Source organism: Heliangelus exortis, chromosome 6, assembly GCF_036169615.1.
Source record: "Heliangelus exortis chromosome 6, bHelExo1.hap1, whole genome shotgun sequence".
In the NCBI taxonomy this organism is placed as follows: Eukaryota; Metazoa; Chordata; class Aves; order Apodiformes; family Trochilidae; genus Heliangelus; species Heliangelus exortis.
Window position 1 is genome coordinate 18,397,893 of NC_092427.1, and position 15,589 is coordinate 18,413,481.

General features: G+C 42.0%; 2 protein-coding genes and 1 long non-coding RNA gene across 19 annotated transcripts in view; 1 reads left to right on the plus strand and 2 right to left on the minus strand.

Moving 5' to 3' along the window:
- The window catches only part of DIP2A (disco interacting protein 2 homolog A), a 109,426-nt gene extending 109,141 nt beyond the window's left edge, over positions 1 to 285 (minus strand). For all 3 annotated transcript variants that reach the window (XM_071746949.1, XM_071746948.1, XM_071746947.1), the window contains exon 1: positions 169 to 285. In XM_071746949.1, the coding sequence (XP_071603050.1) occupies positions 169 to 265 (97 nt within the window). In that variant the 5' untranslated portion in view covers positions 266 to 285. The remainder of the gene's footprint in view (positions 1 to 168) is intronic.
- LOC139797542 (uncharacterized) lies at positions 206 to 9,342 on the plus strand. Its single transcript, XR_011726506.1, has 3 exons — positions 206 to 321; positions 3,189 to 3,248; positions 8,882 to 9,342. It is a non-coding gene; the product is annotated as an uncharacterized lncRNA (long non-coding RNA).
- Positions 4,016 to 15,589, minus strand: part of PCNT (pericentrin) — an 87,077-nt gene continuing 75,503 nt past the window's right edge. For all 15 annotated transcript variants that reach the window (XM_071746936.1, XM_071746946.1, XM_071746945.1 and 12 more), the window contains 8 exons: positions 14,775 to 15,052; positions 13,912 to 14,011; positions 11,260 to 11,424; positions 9,706 to 9,944; positions 8,674 to 8,762; positions 7,407 to 7,560; positions 5,655 to 5,782; positions 4,016 to 4,415 (listed from right to left, as the gene is read on the minus strand). In XM_071746936.1, the coding sequence (XP_071603037.1) occupies positions 4,372 to 4,415; positions 5,655 to 5,782; positions 7,407 to 7,560; positions 8,674 to 8,762; positions 9,706 to 9,944; positions 11,260 to 11,424; positions 13,912 to 14,011; positions 14,775 to 15,052 (1,197 nt within the window). In that variant the 3' untranslated portion in view covers positions 4,016 to 4,371. The remainder of the gene's footprint in view (positions 4,416 to 5,654; positions 5,783 to 7,406; positions 7,561 to 8,673; positions 8,763 to 9,705; positions 9,945 to 11,259; positions 11,425 to 13,911; positions 14,012 to 14,774; positions 15,053 to 15,589) is intronic.

Genomic DNA, 15,589 nt, shown 5'->3' on the forward strand with positions numbered 1-15,589 from the left:
CCCGCCGGAGCCCCGGGGTGAACCGGAGGGCGAGGCTCCCGCCGCCCCACAGGCCCCTCAGCGGAACCGGGACCCCGCCCTGCCCCGTTCGGACAGCGGAAGCGACCCGCGGGGCTTCCTGCCGCAGCACCGGCCGGGCCGGGCTGAGCCCTCCCCGGCCGCCCTCACCTTCCGACAGCTCCAGCTCCAGCTCCGCCAGGCTTTCCCGCACCTCCGGCGGCAGCGGCACCGCCTCCAGGGAGTAACCCCCGCGCTCCGCCGCCATGGTGCGGGCGAGGAGCGAGCGGGCCCCGCCAGAGCCGCCGCCCAGCGCTGCCGCAGGTGGGGCCGGGGCGGGGAGTGCGGGGGGCGGGGAGTGCAGGGGGCGAGGCGGCGAGAGGGAGGGAGAGGAGAGGATGGAAGGAGGGGAGGGGATGGAGCTGAGGGAGGGAGCAGGAGGCGCCGCCGCCACGCGCAGCCGCTGCCGCAGCCAGCGCCGCGTGCCCGCGCGAGGGGCGGGTCGGGTCCCGCGGGTGGGCGGGGCGTTCCCAGGCCGCCTCGCGCCTGCTGCCGGCGGCGGGGAGGGAGCGCGAGCGCCCCCTGGCGGTGGGAAACGGCGAAGGGAGAGGAGAGGGAGAGGGAAGAGGAGAGAGGGAAGAGAAAAGGAGAGGGAGAGGAGGAAAGGGAGAGGAAGAAGGAAAAGAGGAGAGAGACAGGAAAGAGGAGAGAGAAGAGAAGCAGAGGGAGAGGAGGAAAGGGAGAGGAAGAAGGAAAAGAGGAGAGAGACAGGAAAGAGGAGAAGAGAAGCAGAGGGAGAGGGAAAAGGGGAGAGGGAAGAGGAGAAGGAGAGGGAAGAGGAGAGGGAAAGGAGGAGGGGGAGAGGGAAAAGGAGAGGGAGAGGAGGAGGAGAAGAGACAGAGAGGAGGAGAAGAGACAGAGAGGAGGAGAAGAGACAGAGAGGAGGAGAAGAGACAGAGAGGAGGAGAGATGGAGGGAGGAGAAGAGGGAGACGATCCCCATCCCGGTGCTGAGAGACCCCCCTGAGTAGCCTGTGCCCTCTGGTGTTGGGAGCGGGTGTCCCCTGAGCAGGTGTCCCCGGGCCCCCCTCTTTCTCCCCCCCCAAACCGAGTGGCAGTGTTTACGAAGGGTCTGAGCACCCCCACTCTGCTGCTGTGGGGCTCCTGAAAATACCCACGCGGTGCTTCCTGCCCCTCCCCGTCTTCTGATTTATCCACCCCGATGCTCCGGGGATCCTCTTGCTCACATCGTTTCCCAGGATGGGGGTACAGAGGTTTTCATGGAGCAGAATTAGACTGTGAGCACCCAGAAAGGCTGGAGCCTGGACAGGAGGTGCTCTTGGGTCAGTATAAAGTATAAAACCCAACCAACCAAAAAAAAAAAGCAGTCTTTTCTAAAAAGCTACCCTCGAAGGGTACCACGGGTACCATCAGGATGTGCTTCTTCTGGAGTTTATATTAATGTGATTAAATTGGGATAACCCACTGCAAGTTCCTGGGTGAATGTGTGGCAGTAAGCATCATCTTCCTCTGGCAGTCCCTGGGAAATTCCTGCAAATGAGAAGAGAGCCAGGCAGAGAGTTGGGGTTGTTCAGCCGGGAGAGAAGAAGCCTCCAAGGAGACCTTATAACACGTCCTAGTACAGGAGGGGCTACAGGAAAGGAGGGAGGGACTTTTTGTGATAGCCTAAGGGGTGATGGCTTTAAACTGGAAGATGGGATGATTAGGTTAGACATTAGGAAGAAATTCTTCACTGTGAGAGTGGTGAGGCACTGACACAGGTTGCCCAGAGAAGTTGTGGGTGCCCCATCCTGAGAGGTGTTGAAGACCAGAGCAACCTGGTCTGGTGGGACACAGCACATGGTCCCTTCCAACCCAACCCATCCTGCCAGTGGTCCTGACCACAAGGACTGCTCCCCCAGTAGCAGTAACATTCCTGGGAGTCAGAAAGTACAGAAGAAAACTAAGGACAAGTTATCTACTGACAGCAACTTATGTCAGAACCAGCTCTCCCTTTTAAGGGGACCAGGTTTGTGTGGGCATCATGTGTGGGGCAGGGGCAAGGGAGCCTTCCCAGGCCTTCAAAGTGTTTTCTCTGCACCTTCCCCTCCTGAGTGCAGTGCTGCAGGATAATAACATGGCTGTGGCACCCCACCCAGCAAGCCTGTTGACCCCATTCCTGGGATGGCAGAAGAACCATAGAATACCACATTATTTTTCAGAGAACTAAATGGTGATTTACACAACAGGTAAACAAGAGCTTGCCCAGACAAATATTGGACAAAAGCAGTTAAATAAGCATATCAGCTTCAGATGATCACCAATATCAAATAACCTATAGAGAAAAATCTTTTAATAGGCTGTAGTAATATTAAAAAAAAAAAAAAAAAAAAAAACTTGCTTCCAGAAGAGATTTTTCTGATACCCCAAAATAAAAGATTATTTTTCAAAGGCAGAGATGTCACATTTCCAGAATCTTAAAGCACTCCTGGTATTACAAGTCTGTCTATACTTGTTTTAAAGAAAAAGGAAGAGACGAGTCTTAGGTTCTCCCAAGCAGCACTTGGCTTCTGTGAAATACCACAATATAATACCACAGGAAAATACCACAGAAAGAAGTCTTGTTCAGCACGATATTTGGAATCTCTCATTTTGGCACTTGAGACATTACGACTGGAAATGGGTGTGCCACCAGGACACTCTTTTTTTCTCTCTGACCAGCAACTTAACACACATTTGGAACTGCCCACCTGAAAGGTACATAGGCCAGAGGTAGGTTTTGCAATCAGGCATTTCACTTACATTAGAGGTAGATATAGTGTAGTGGTTTTGTTTGGTTTTGCAAAAAATGTGAACATTTAAACAAAAATTGAGTCCTTAGAATTCAGAAAATGCTAAAAAAGCCAAAAGGATTCAGACTAAATAGGAAAACTAACTACCAACAGCTCAAGAGTTGTGTTAAAAACTAATTCTGTGCTTGCAGGCTTTACTTCTCTCTCATCTATTTGCACTTTAGACTGAACTTAATTCCTGCTTTCCTGCATTGACTCTGTTTATTCTCCCATTTATAAACATGTAGTAATGTTTATAAATTTAATGTTTATAAATTTAACAGCAGTAATCCAAGTAATTTTTGGAAACAATGTTGTAATTTTTTTCAATCCTAAACATGCAAGCATTTTTGTACCACAGATGCTCCAGTTTGCCAAGTGTCAGAAGCAGCTCTTTTTTCAACTTCTCTCTCAGAGACTGGTAAGTTGAGGGAGAGTCAAGGGTACAGCCACCTGAATTCAGCTGTTCCCAAACTATCTGATATCTTCCAAACTAATTCCCTCCTATCTCACACGTCCCAGCACGGGTTTTGCTCATATGTGGACACCACCTTTATTGAAATCATCAGCAAATACAACCCAACACACTCCTGCTTGAGACATACCTGCCCATGCTGTCACTGGGAGCAGGGTGGAGGGGACACACCAAGCAGGACACACCCACAGCACAATCCTGTACTGTCCAGAAACATTGAACACAGAGGTGACTTCCCCCCAGACCTCAGTCTTTCCCTTTCCCTAGGGGGAACACTAAAGGAATGGAAGGACAGTGACAGCTCTGATCCTGAGTTGATTTCATGTGTGGAAAGATCAATCTGATAGGCAAAGGTCACACTGGAGGAAAATCTAACATACATTTGGCTTCCTGAACAGGCACCAGATTAATTCCATTGCATGAATTCAGTCACACCAAATATATCATGCATGCATAGCTCAGGCACAGAAGAGCTCAAGGAGTGGTGGCTTGGCACTGAATTGGAATGTGATGAGAAAGACTGAGGGAGGGATCACTTGCTTATTGTAAAACCAGAACAGCAAACCCTGAATTCACAGAAGGCAACACATACCTTCAATAACTGTTATGTTAGTCAGAAAGATCCTACAGAAATACCAAAACCCAAACAATTTTAGGAACAGTGAAAAATGTCAATAGGTAAGGTGGAAACAAACAGGCATACCATGTAAGAATTCACTAATAAAATGTCATTTTAATAACTTTTTTTACAAGGAATCCAGCTATACACTATAGAAAAATAAACACCCAAGAGATTCTTTGTAACTTACAATACAGTGATGCAGGCACACTTAGCTGTTAAATTAGCAGTAATTCCACATGAGATGTAAAATGTTGTTTTTAGTGAAAAGTAGTTTCCTCTTAATGTACTAAAATATAATAAAAAGTCATATAAAAACCTGATGCAAAAGCACTGCCCTTAATTCAGTTGCACAAGAGACTGACAGTGTCTCCATCCAGTATGGACCAGCTCAGAAGGAAGCAGTAACTGGGAGAGGGGTTTGCAGTACAGATATCAGAAGCGTTCTCATCACTTTTTCCCATTTCTCTGGTGAGGTGGACCTGGAACTTGGCCTAAATTTAAATAAAACAAATATTAGAAAACTGCTTGTGTTATGAAGAAAGAGGGTGCAGTTAGCAGCATGTAATTTCCTCAATGTGCTTCATATGAGCTGCAGTGAGAGCAATCACCATTTTCATAACCCACTTAGGAACAATACAAAACAAGATTGGAAAGCTCACACATTTGCCAAAGCAAACACCCACACACCAAGACACAGCACCAGGGCTGCTCAGTTCAGCTCTATCACTCTTGTGATAATTTGATACCCATTCTATAGCTGGACAAGGTCTTGTCATTGAGTGGGTATTTTAAAACTTATTGTAAACTGGGAAATAATTGTGCTCACAGTACTGTTCTAAAGTGCCAGAGCTCTACACAGGCAGTGCCAGAGCTCTGTGCTTCCTGGGCCTGGGATGAAGCTCTGAAGCTCATGGTGTGGACCATGGTTATCACAATTCCATCCCTATCAGTAAACTGAACTAACATGGGTACCCTCCCCAGTCTCCCACTGGAATCAGGATGCAGGAAAACAACTTCCCTGGCCATGTATGTGTATATTTTAAGTGTTACGTGTTATGATGGCAGTTTAAGTTCTTCCTTGGGACAAGAAATTTCTATGATATAACCAAGATGTAAAAAGAGCAAGTAACTAGGAGATTAAACTAAGTACATTTAGTCTAGGAATTAGATGGAAGTGTTTTAAATAGTAAAGATACGTGCCACTACAATCCTCTGTATGCTCTTCAATCCGTCTTAGAACTAGTTGGCCTGCAAGTATTGTTTTAATTTGCTATGGAATATATGCAAGCACTAAATGAGGAAGTTATCATAGAATTATTCTAGTTCATGCTGCAGATAAAGCCCTGTTCAGCTGTTACAATGGTTCTCTGACTTTAAAGCTGACTAACTCTTTACACAACTTCATTTAAACTGCATCACTTGCTTATTTAGACTTGTTAATGGGGGTATGGAGAAATCACATGAAAATATTCAGCCTGATCTCTGAGGAATTTCACTAAGAACTTATTTTGAGAAATGCTGCATTTGGACTAATTTTAGACATGATATTCACAGAAATATTTAATTTCAGAGACTTACTTCATTTCCACCCCCCAGTTTTAATTATTCATAAAAATTAGACTTTTTGTACTTCAAATGTTACAGGCAATACATAGGAAAAAGCCAGGAGAACCTTACAAAAACCACTGCAGGCTTCTGGCAGCTGTGAGAGGTAAGAAGGGGGTTCTTACCTGGCTGCACCCCCCCAAGTCTCTGCTGGATGACCTCTAAGCGATGGATGTATTCTGTTAGCGACCGTTCAGGATCCTGAGTAGGCACAAGGGACTTCTCTGAAGCTGAACTTGTGGATGCATGCAATCTTTGAGAGGAAAAGAAATTATTTATTTCTTCTCATGCTATACTCTCAAATAAACAGAGCAGTTATATTCACAGAGGCCGTAATTCAGTGCAAAGCAAACTAAGCAACAGTAAAAAACACCATTACCCAAAAATTACATTAAAACCAATATAGACTGGGCAGCTTTGTATGTGAGGGAGTCAAAAGAAAAGATGTTGTGATAAAAGCTGGAGAATCTATGAATCTTTCTCTACTGGCGTGCAACACAAAGTCCCTCAGGTAAGAAAGCTGCCGCCAAAGACAAGTCCAAGTGAGAAAAGACCCCCTTATGTGGAAAAGGACTGAGAAGAAGCATGCTGCATCTGAGCAGATAAAATCCTATTTTGATGGACAAGGTTGAAAAAGGGGGTCCTTGACATGGTATTCTGCATTTCATTTCTGGACGTTAAGAGCATATTTCAAATATTAGGACAAATATGCATTGGAGGACACTCCTATGAAGACACAGCAGTCACACTTGTATTTGGAGTTAGGGTTCATTCCTTCCTCTTGCATCCTTCAATTAGCAGAAGGTGGTTCCGATCCATCCCTTCTTTCTGTATTAATATGCTTGTTCCATACCATACAGATGGCTTTTCTTGAGAGGTAAGCTGCCAGGTACTGCTTCTGGCTGTCAGACCCAGGTATGTTCCATGACAGAGGAACAGGGTGGAGTAGAATTAAGTCCTGTAGTAGAATTAAGTTTTCCACTGTCCTGTCCCCAAAACCAGTCAGCAATGTTAAAAACCTAAACCAGTTTGAACACACTTACTTCCTTACTACTTTTTTTTTAATGAAGAAAATTCTTGCCTGCTGGTTGAAGTTACTAATTTAGCAAGGAGGTGGTAAGCAAACAATATGTCCCAAGGTGATGGGACTGAGAACAACTCCCTTCCAGAATGTAAGGAGGAAGCCACATATGAGGAGTGGTTTGAGAGAGGAGATGCTACTCCCAGGAATGGAGTATGCAGTGCCTGAGCTTCCTCTGGGCCCCAGCAGAGCCTGTGTGTGTCATGGCCAGTAATGACTGAAGGCCACCTCCCTCCAAAATCAAGTGCAGCACTGTGCAGAATATCACCTGTGACATCCAACCCAGCAGCAAGGAGCTGGGGTTGCATTTCTGAGCAGAGCTGACCATAATTAATGAAAAACTGCAGTAGCAGCACCCCCCAAGTTCTCCACCTCCCATTCTGCTGGGTCTGTGCACAGAGCATGATGGCAGCCAATACTAATGCAACACTTCCATGTGGTAGGGAAGCTGCTTCCACAGGATGCTCAGAAATTGTCTCTTTTGCCACTTGGCAAAAGCAACAAGAATTATTCCTCAAAGGTTAACAGACATAAGCCATGGTAAATCCTGTTGCCTGTGTAAGTTAAATTGGGAAAAAACACTAGAAATGCCCTCAATCCAAGAATGCTAAGACATGCTTAAAGCAAATGATAGGTTTTCTTCTCTTGTAGCATGTTGAAAGGTATGAAAAATTTACTAGATGTAAAACAAAAAAATCCTCTTCTTGTTCAAGTACCTCCTCCACTAAGTGGTTACATTTTCATGGAAAAATGGATCACTAAGGTTGACAAACAAAGGCAGAGACCGTGGACTGACCTGTTGTGAAAGCAGTGAGAGGATCTGGGGCAGTGGCTCCCAAACCTTGCAGAGCTGGTTCTGTGGCACAGCCCCATGTCCCGGGTTGGGGGAGAGCTGAGGTGAAAAGCTGTGGGCTGCTGCTCCTTCAGAATTTCTGTTCTAGCACTACAGACTGTGTTAAACATGAAACAGTTAAAAAAACACGCACTGGGTTCTGTTCAAAACAGCCTATCATAAACATAACCAATATAACCCACAAGAGTTACAGCAGAGTGCAAATGTTTGCTTTTAAATGTGTCTAAATACAGTATCCATAGCTAACTGCTTTTTTGGGGTTTTGTTTGTTTGTTTTCACCAGATTTAAGGGAACTTGTATATTTTAATGTTAAACAACTGCTTCCTGCAAATTGAGAACTTGCACTATTCTTTCTCCAGACTTGCTTTTTCAGTAGCTGTTGCTATATCCACTCAGAGAACATTCTGATACAAGAAAAAGATTTTCTCAAGAAATTCTTGTTGTTTGCTGTGACTATAGGATAATGTTGACTTATACTCTCTGACTTCAGAGGCTGCACAGAAAAGAGGAAATGTCTTTGGGTTGGAAGGGGAGGTGTTTTGTTTTCATTAAAAAAAGAAAACCCTTCCAATTAGTCCTTCAAATAAAACAAAGAAATGAAATCTTTTTAATTATGGTGAGAAGACACTATTTTGTGCTGAGGTAGAAAGCTCAGCATGCACTGCAGGATTGAAGTTTCCCTGGATAGGAAACACACTATTGTACGTAGAAAGTTGCTGGGGCTTTTTTAAAATGAAGAATTGCCAGCAACTTTGAACAGTGAATGTGATGTAGTACCAGCAAATGAAAAATGCACTATTTCATCTGAATTTTGTTTGGCACTGAAAAGCTACAGGTAATGAATGGAATATTATATAAAATGGAACAGTTCCACAGTACTATTATGGAAGCACTTGTCCTTGTCTTATTAATAACTTGAGAATTCAAATTCTACAAAACATAACTGAGTTTTATGAACACACACAGCTTGAGTAGTTGCAATAAAGAGAGAAGGAGCTTGCTACTGTAAATTAAACATTCTGAAAGTTTTAAATTGTAACTTCTTAGTGATAACTTGATAATCACAGTGTTCGGGAAACAGATAAACACAGTTGTGTTAACAGATGAACAGATTTTGTCACTTCTATGGGTACTTTTTTGCTTATTTTCAAACGAAACACATCACTAAACAGAAATTATTAAACCACTGAACTTGTCCAAAATGCTTACCTGTATTACCTCCTATACTGTGAGAAATGGTTTCAGCCTGAATGCTCTTCCTGCTAACTTTGTTCCACTTTTTCACCAAAAACTTTAACCTAAACAAAAAAATTAATTTGTACAAGCATTAAAAACAAGTAAAAATAAACCAGATTTTAATATTAAACTCTTTGTTGGCAAGGAATGTATTAAACAACTTAAGTAACAATCCTTGCAGGAATGGATGAAGAACTCTTCAACTTTGTTCTTCAGAATGAAGCTTATCCCATCTGCAGTAATCTTTTAACTGCTGGAAAAGTTTGGCTCCACTCTGTCCCTCATCTCCAGACTTCTGTGGCATCTTTCCTACCTCAGAGGAGTAATTTGGAGGTCACTGTTCCTACATCCTTTGATCCTGTTGTTATTATAGCATTCACATCAAAGGCAACAACACTCTGAAGACATCCTGTGATATCTCCTGGAAATCTTAAACTTGTTAGCCTTACTAGATGAGAAAATTGCTCAGAAGTAACCCCCTATTACACTTAAAATAATTTTTTCCTCATTAAATAGCCTCAAAAGCCATTATGAGATGGCATGTTGTCCCTAGGACCACTAACAAACCCCATTTGGTACTAAGTGACAGAGTATGATAGAATCATGCCCAGTGAAACACGTGTACTGAATTCAAGCAAAGAAAAACCAGGGGTGAGATGATCATATTCTGATAAAAGAGAGTGTCCAGTGAGTGTATATAGATAAGGCTAAGACCTGAGAGGATGTCAGTTTGCCCCTGTTGTGTACCAATTCTCAAATACTTTGCAGCTGGGTCTCTCACAAGAGAAGCAGATTTTTATTAATCTTTAGTTTAGTATACATCCAACTTAGTGCCAAGTCTGAACCAGCAGCTTGGCCAAAGTTATAGCCAACAAGTCATGTTTGAACAAGTTTTTGGAGATAGCTTTTGCTTTATATTAATGTGAGATAAACCATAGGAAGTATACATTTTTAAATTTCTAAGAAAACACTATATCTGGGAGAAAGTAAGTGTTTTGGCTTTACCTTGATACTGCAATGATTGCCCTGACTGCACATCTGAACTTGGTAAAAGGACGGGAACGTGATCCCGAAAGCCGCAGGTCTGCAGGGGAGGGGTAGATTCCCATCCGGGCTATTAGGGAGAGGGTTGCCTGCTCACAGTCCTGAAATCCACCAAGAAGCAGCAGGAGGTATTTCTTCTGATAAACGAGAGCCTTTCTAAAGCTCTCTGCTCTAAGGTACTTCCTATACAATCTCTGCAGCTGGAGAAATTAAAAAAAAAAAGGGCAGGAAAAAAAATTTCAAACTGTTAAGATTTAGCAACAGAGAAGCCCAGAAAAATTGATTGTTTTCCCAGCAATATCTCCAACAACTTGGTTTTGGCCAAGTATCTAAAACCTATTTTGCTTTACAGAATTAAGAAAGATACTTAATAAAGTATGGAAGCAGCTTACATTTATCTCTAAAAAAAAATTTCAAGTGAGTATTTATATAACAGATTCTGTGACCTTGCCAGTTTTCATCCAAAGCAGTGGTATTACACTCTGGCAGCTCAGATACCAAACTTGTACCAGGTCTACCTAATTGCTGTATGGCTATGAAATCTTGGCTAGGCTAGAAAATTTAGGCATGGCTACTGCTTGGTGCACTTCAAAAACACAGCCCCAAACCAATCTGTCTGCATGTCAGATGCATACTGCAGGCACAAAGGCAGCTTGAAGAATTCTTCACATAACTAGAAAGCACCCAAATTTCAGTGCTTTCAGACTGCATTTCAGTCTTCTGAATGTTTCAAAGTAAAATTACAAAGATTTAAAATTTTAAAACTTTTAAATTACAAAGATTGTAAAATTAGAAAATTTAAGAGTTTTACTCTGTCTTATTCTTTGCCCACCCCATCCCCTCCCTTAAAAGAAAAAAATTTGGGATTTAGGGGAAATACAAAAATAAGGGATGCTTGATATTTTCATGCTTAGACAAGAAATTTAAATTTCCCTCTCATATAGAAGTAAGAAGAGATTCCAAAGAGCAAGATTACTTTTGGTGCAAGTTTCTGTCTAGCACCAAGAAAGTTAAAAAGGAACTTTTCTGATGTCGGACATATAGGGAAACTGTTCCTAATTTAATTTGTATTTTATAAACCTCCTGGTCTATAAAATTATGTTTTAAAATAGCAACTGAGAAAGATTACAGCAAGAAGTGGAAATTAAATGCCATAACCTGACAAATAATTATATCCATAGAAATCTGAGCCGTACACTTCCTGACTCCTCTGCAGGGAGGAAAACAGCAAGTTTTATTATATCAATATTAAAAAAATAGAATTAGTAAATTACCTGTTCTACATGCAACATTAATCCCTTATACAACACCCAAGAACAATACTACAAACGACAGAAGCTTTGGAGGTTTTTTATCATCCTGAGTTGGTAACAATTCCACACAGCATCTGTATAACAGGCGAGATGGCAGAAGCAAACCAAGTACCCAAGATTTAAATGACATGCGGATGGCTATGGCATTGCTCTTTCCCCAACCTCCAGACAGCCCATTTGCTGCCCATCACCATCATTTTACCTTGGGACTGGAAGTTTCTACCACTGGTTTGTTCTCAATTTCAACAGTTGCTTTAGCCAGTTCAGATTCAGCCTGTTTCAAAGCATTCTGCAAAATGTTTCTCTCTCGCTGCCAAGCGTCTCTTTCCAGTTCTTGAACAGAGTCAGTATCATCTGCAGATCTTACCTAAAAAAGAAATCCAAAGGAAATGAGCTATGATAGTTTTTGCACATTACTTTCATAGCCAAGCACCTCAAACCGAGTAATAACCCAACTTTACATTTTATCTTTCAGTTTGTCCATAATGAGCCTGAAAATCAGCAATGTCATTCAGATGTCAAGCAGTAAGACAGGAAACTGCAAGACAGCAGCAGCTCTTCTTAAGAAGCATCAAGTTAACAGTTAATCAAACTATTCCCTCTGTATAAAGCTGCATAATCATTTTACACAAGTCCTACCCCCATTTATAACAACCTCCCAAACACCTGGAAATTTAAAGAGATTATCTGGCTTTCTTCCTCAACCACACACAACATGAACTGTGAAGAAAGCTGCCTGTACACACACAGGCACAAAAACACGTGAAGAATCTACAGAAGTAAATTCTGCAAAATCACATGCAACTCTGAGAAGGTAAGTTTCTTGGCATTCTTGTAGGAATGAAACTCAGCTCCAGGCCAGTTCTTCCTGGAAGTTCTGCTCTGCCTTCATAACCCTCTTCCTATCCACTACCAATAGTTGCAATAGTGTAACAATAGTTACATCAGTGTGTGATGCAACAGATCACAAGAGAGAAAAAAAAAAGATATTTTGCAGCAGTGAATGTTTTATCCCGTGAAATAGAATTTATACATTCAAGGAGCCACAACTGAACCCAGTTTCTCCAAGCAACTTCTAGTACAACATCATTAGGAGTCTGAACATTTTCAGGATCTCTACTGCACCAGCTGCCATTCGATTGTCTGGTTAACTCCATATTCATTTAGGCATTTTTCCAGTTTCCCCTGTCTAATAGTCCTGAATATACTGTAACTCAAAGAGGTAACAGCAGCAAATTCCTTTGATTTCCAGAATGCATGGTTCAGTATGTCAAAGGAAAAAGATCATGGAAGAGACTAAAACAAAAGGTGATTGTGGGGGGAAAAAAAAAAAAAAAAATCAAAGATAGGAGGAAAAGAGAGTAGAGAGGAGGAACTGTTTGTGCTCACATCAGAAAGGATATCAAGGTCCAGCTTTTGTTGTCTAAACTATAGAAAGGCAGATAGAGTGGTACATCAAGTCTGTCTTTGTTAAATAAGCCTTGAGTCAGAAAACCTGAGTGTCTTTATTTTAGTGTAGTCTTAGTCCCTGGAATAGGTAATTGCAAAATCTGATCCAACTGGAACAGGGATTACTATTCTGCTCGGCATTCACTGGCTTCATGTTAAGAGGCCTGCTTCCTGATGATGAACAGAGCCTGGAAAACCTACAAGTTGCAAAAAGCATTTGCAACAGAGTTTCTAACACAGAAGACCTAACAGCAACAAAGCAAAAAACAACCCAACAATCTTTTCTTTCCCAGTAGAGTAATAACTTGGAGGGAACAGAGCCAGAAAACCAGCTCAGCTCTAGAGAGACTTCTGCTGTGTCAGATTTAAGTAAAGCCATAAGGTTATCTGCTGCCCTCCACAGGCTCTCTGACCATCTTGTCCACAGCAAATGGCTCTAAAGTTTTGTGACTGGAAGGCTTAACCCAAATAACTCCATGAACACCTACTTGGGAAGGACATCTCCCTCCTGAAGACTGGAGATGTCTATTTGGCAACCACCCAAGTGGCTGCAGAGGCACTAGAACGAAAATAATTGTTATATTTTGTAATCAGTGAGACACAGAGAGCTTGGACCATGCTGCTTGTCGTCATACATTGGACTTGTAGTACGGAGCACAGGAGAAGAGAAATTACAAAAGCCTCTTCATGTACCAGTCAGAATTCTTTCTAGTTATGTTTTCTGGGCATACAATCAAATAGGTGAGGTAATAGAGAAAAGCTGAATCAAACAAGAGCCAAGGCTGTTATAAGTTAGCCCTAAATTCCAACATTTTGCCTGGAATGTGGTTGAAGATCCTTCAAGATGTAAATCATAGCACAAAGTTATTTGGTGAACAAGATGGAATCTGAGATCTGTGGTTTTGTGACCTATTTTGTACCAACAGATCTGAGCTTAGTCTTAGACAATCTCCAAGTTTGTTTAAAATATTTGCAATACAGCAAACATCAGTCAAAACACTCCTCCTGAGATGACAAATCACTTGTGCTTCTTGAAAATTACTTGACAATTTGCTGAAAAGCAGCTGTCTCAGGATGCACCCAGAAGCAGCAACAACACATCCCAGGGTTTGATATCTTTGGCCATACTACATATCCAGGGGGAAAAAAAATGGTGTCAGAAGCAGACAAGAAATATACAAGAAAAAAGCAAGAGTCTGATACTAAATTGTGTTAATATAATGACAGTGTGAATACATGAATACATCTTTTTTTCCATTCTCAAAGCAAAACACAATTTTCCACAGAACGTTTTGCCAAAACAGGAAAAGGAGTAGGGGGGGAAAATAATCAATTTACACTTGTACTACAAGTCAAAGAATACAGAACAAATTACTGATTATCAACAATGTGCTGCTTTCCTTACCTGAGCTGCAGAAGAAAATAAATCTGATTTTAGTTCCTTTAACGTCTGCAGTAAAGAGGCTACAGCTTCATCATTTGATGCAGACCAATCGTTAACTGTTCTGTTAAACAGAAATACTTTTTCAGTATCAGGTTGATTTACAGTAATATAAAAATGTAAATTTGATTCCTTTTCCCCACCTTATGACTTAGGTTTTGAGGCTGCACTTATGCACTATTCATCATACAAAATACTATGAATACACACCAAAATCCGCAAGTTTTGTTAGGTTTAAGAGTAGACTTTCTAAATAGTGCTGCATAGGATTTATTCAAGTGTCTATTTTATACCAGTCATGGTATAAAATGCAAATTCAGGCTGCATCAAATCATCAGTAGTATTTTACTCTGCTGCCAAAGAAATAAGAGATTACTGTTCCTTGGCCACTCCATCCTGACCTAGGCTCTTCCCTACCATGCTGGAGTTTCCCATTCTAAACCTGCAGCTATCTCTATTAACTTGGTTTTTTAATTAGACTGCCGCAGTTTCCAAACAACCAAATGACTCTTTGCAGTAGGGTTTGCTTATGGTTTTTGTCTTTTTGTGGTGTTTTCTGGGTTTTGTTTGTTTTTTGCAGTTGTTCTTTTTGAACAGGGTCTTAAAAATACTTGGTTTAAGTGCAGGCACGAACTTAGTGGCTACATTGAGAATGGCTACAGTGGCATGACAGTAACTGAAGAAGTCTGCTGTCACCACAAAACCATGGTTTTACACAAGGTTGACTCAGATACACTACTCACTTCCTTCAGCCTTCAGCACAGGGCTCTGAGCCATCACCCACACAAATTCAGAAGCAGGATAGAAAGAAAAGAATAAATACTCACTTATCTACAGTTTTATATATGAACTCGTTCAGGTGCACAGCTACAAAAAGTAACTGCTGTCTTATCTTCTCTAGCTGCTGTTGCTGCTGTTGCAAATGGGATTTTTCAGCTTTTGTTGTGGGGTGTTTGGCATTTCGATCTTTGCTTAAGGTACTCAGCCCTTCCTGAGGATGGTTTGGAGAGGGGCGATTTCTTTCTCTTTCTTCAAATAGTGCCAGTACTTCCTGCAGCTCTTTGATTCTTTGTTCATCCCTCTGGTGCTGCTGTTCCAAGTTTTGCTATTTGAACAGAAGTAGTAGTTGATTGCATCTTACACATATACACACATACACATATACATACACACACACACATACAAGTGTTTTCTAGTTGGACTTTTCTTGGTTGGTTGGTGTTTTTTTAATACACATACAGACTGCAAATAAAAGCCTCACACCTCACTAGTGTTTTTACACATCAGTGTTCCTTAACCCCCAGACCTGGGGCAGGCTTCTAGAGCCACCAGGAAGCAATTTAAACATTCTGGAGCAGGCATTTTCTTCACCCATTTTCAGGTGTGGCAACCGAGAAGTCTCCAGAGAGCCTGCAAAGCCTCCCCCCTCCTCTAATGAAAGGGAAGGAGCTGAGAAACAAGAAGGGTGAAATGGATACTGTTGTAAACCAGAATTAAGAACCTAATTCAAAATATTAGATATTAGAAACAATTTCTCTGCTGAAAGAGTGGTTAGGCACTGGAACAGGTTGCCCAGGGGAGAGGTGGAGTTGCTACCCGTGAAAGTTTTCAAAACACTTGTGGATGTGACACTTGAGGACAT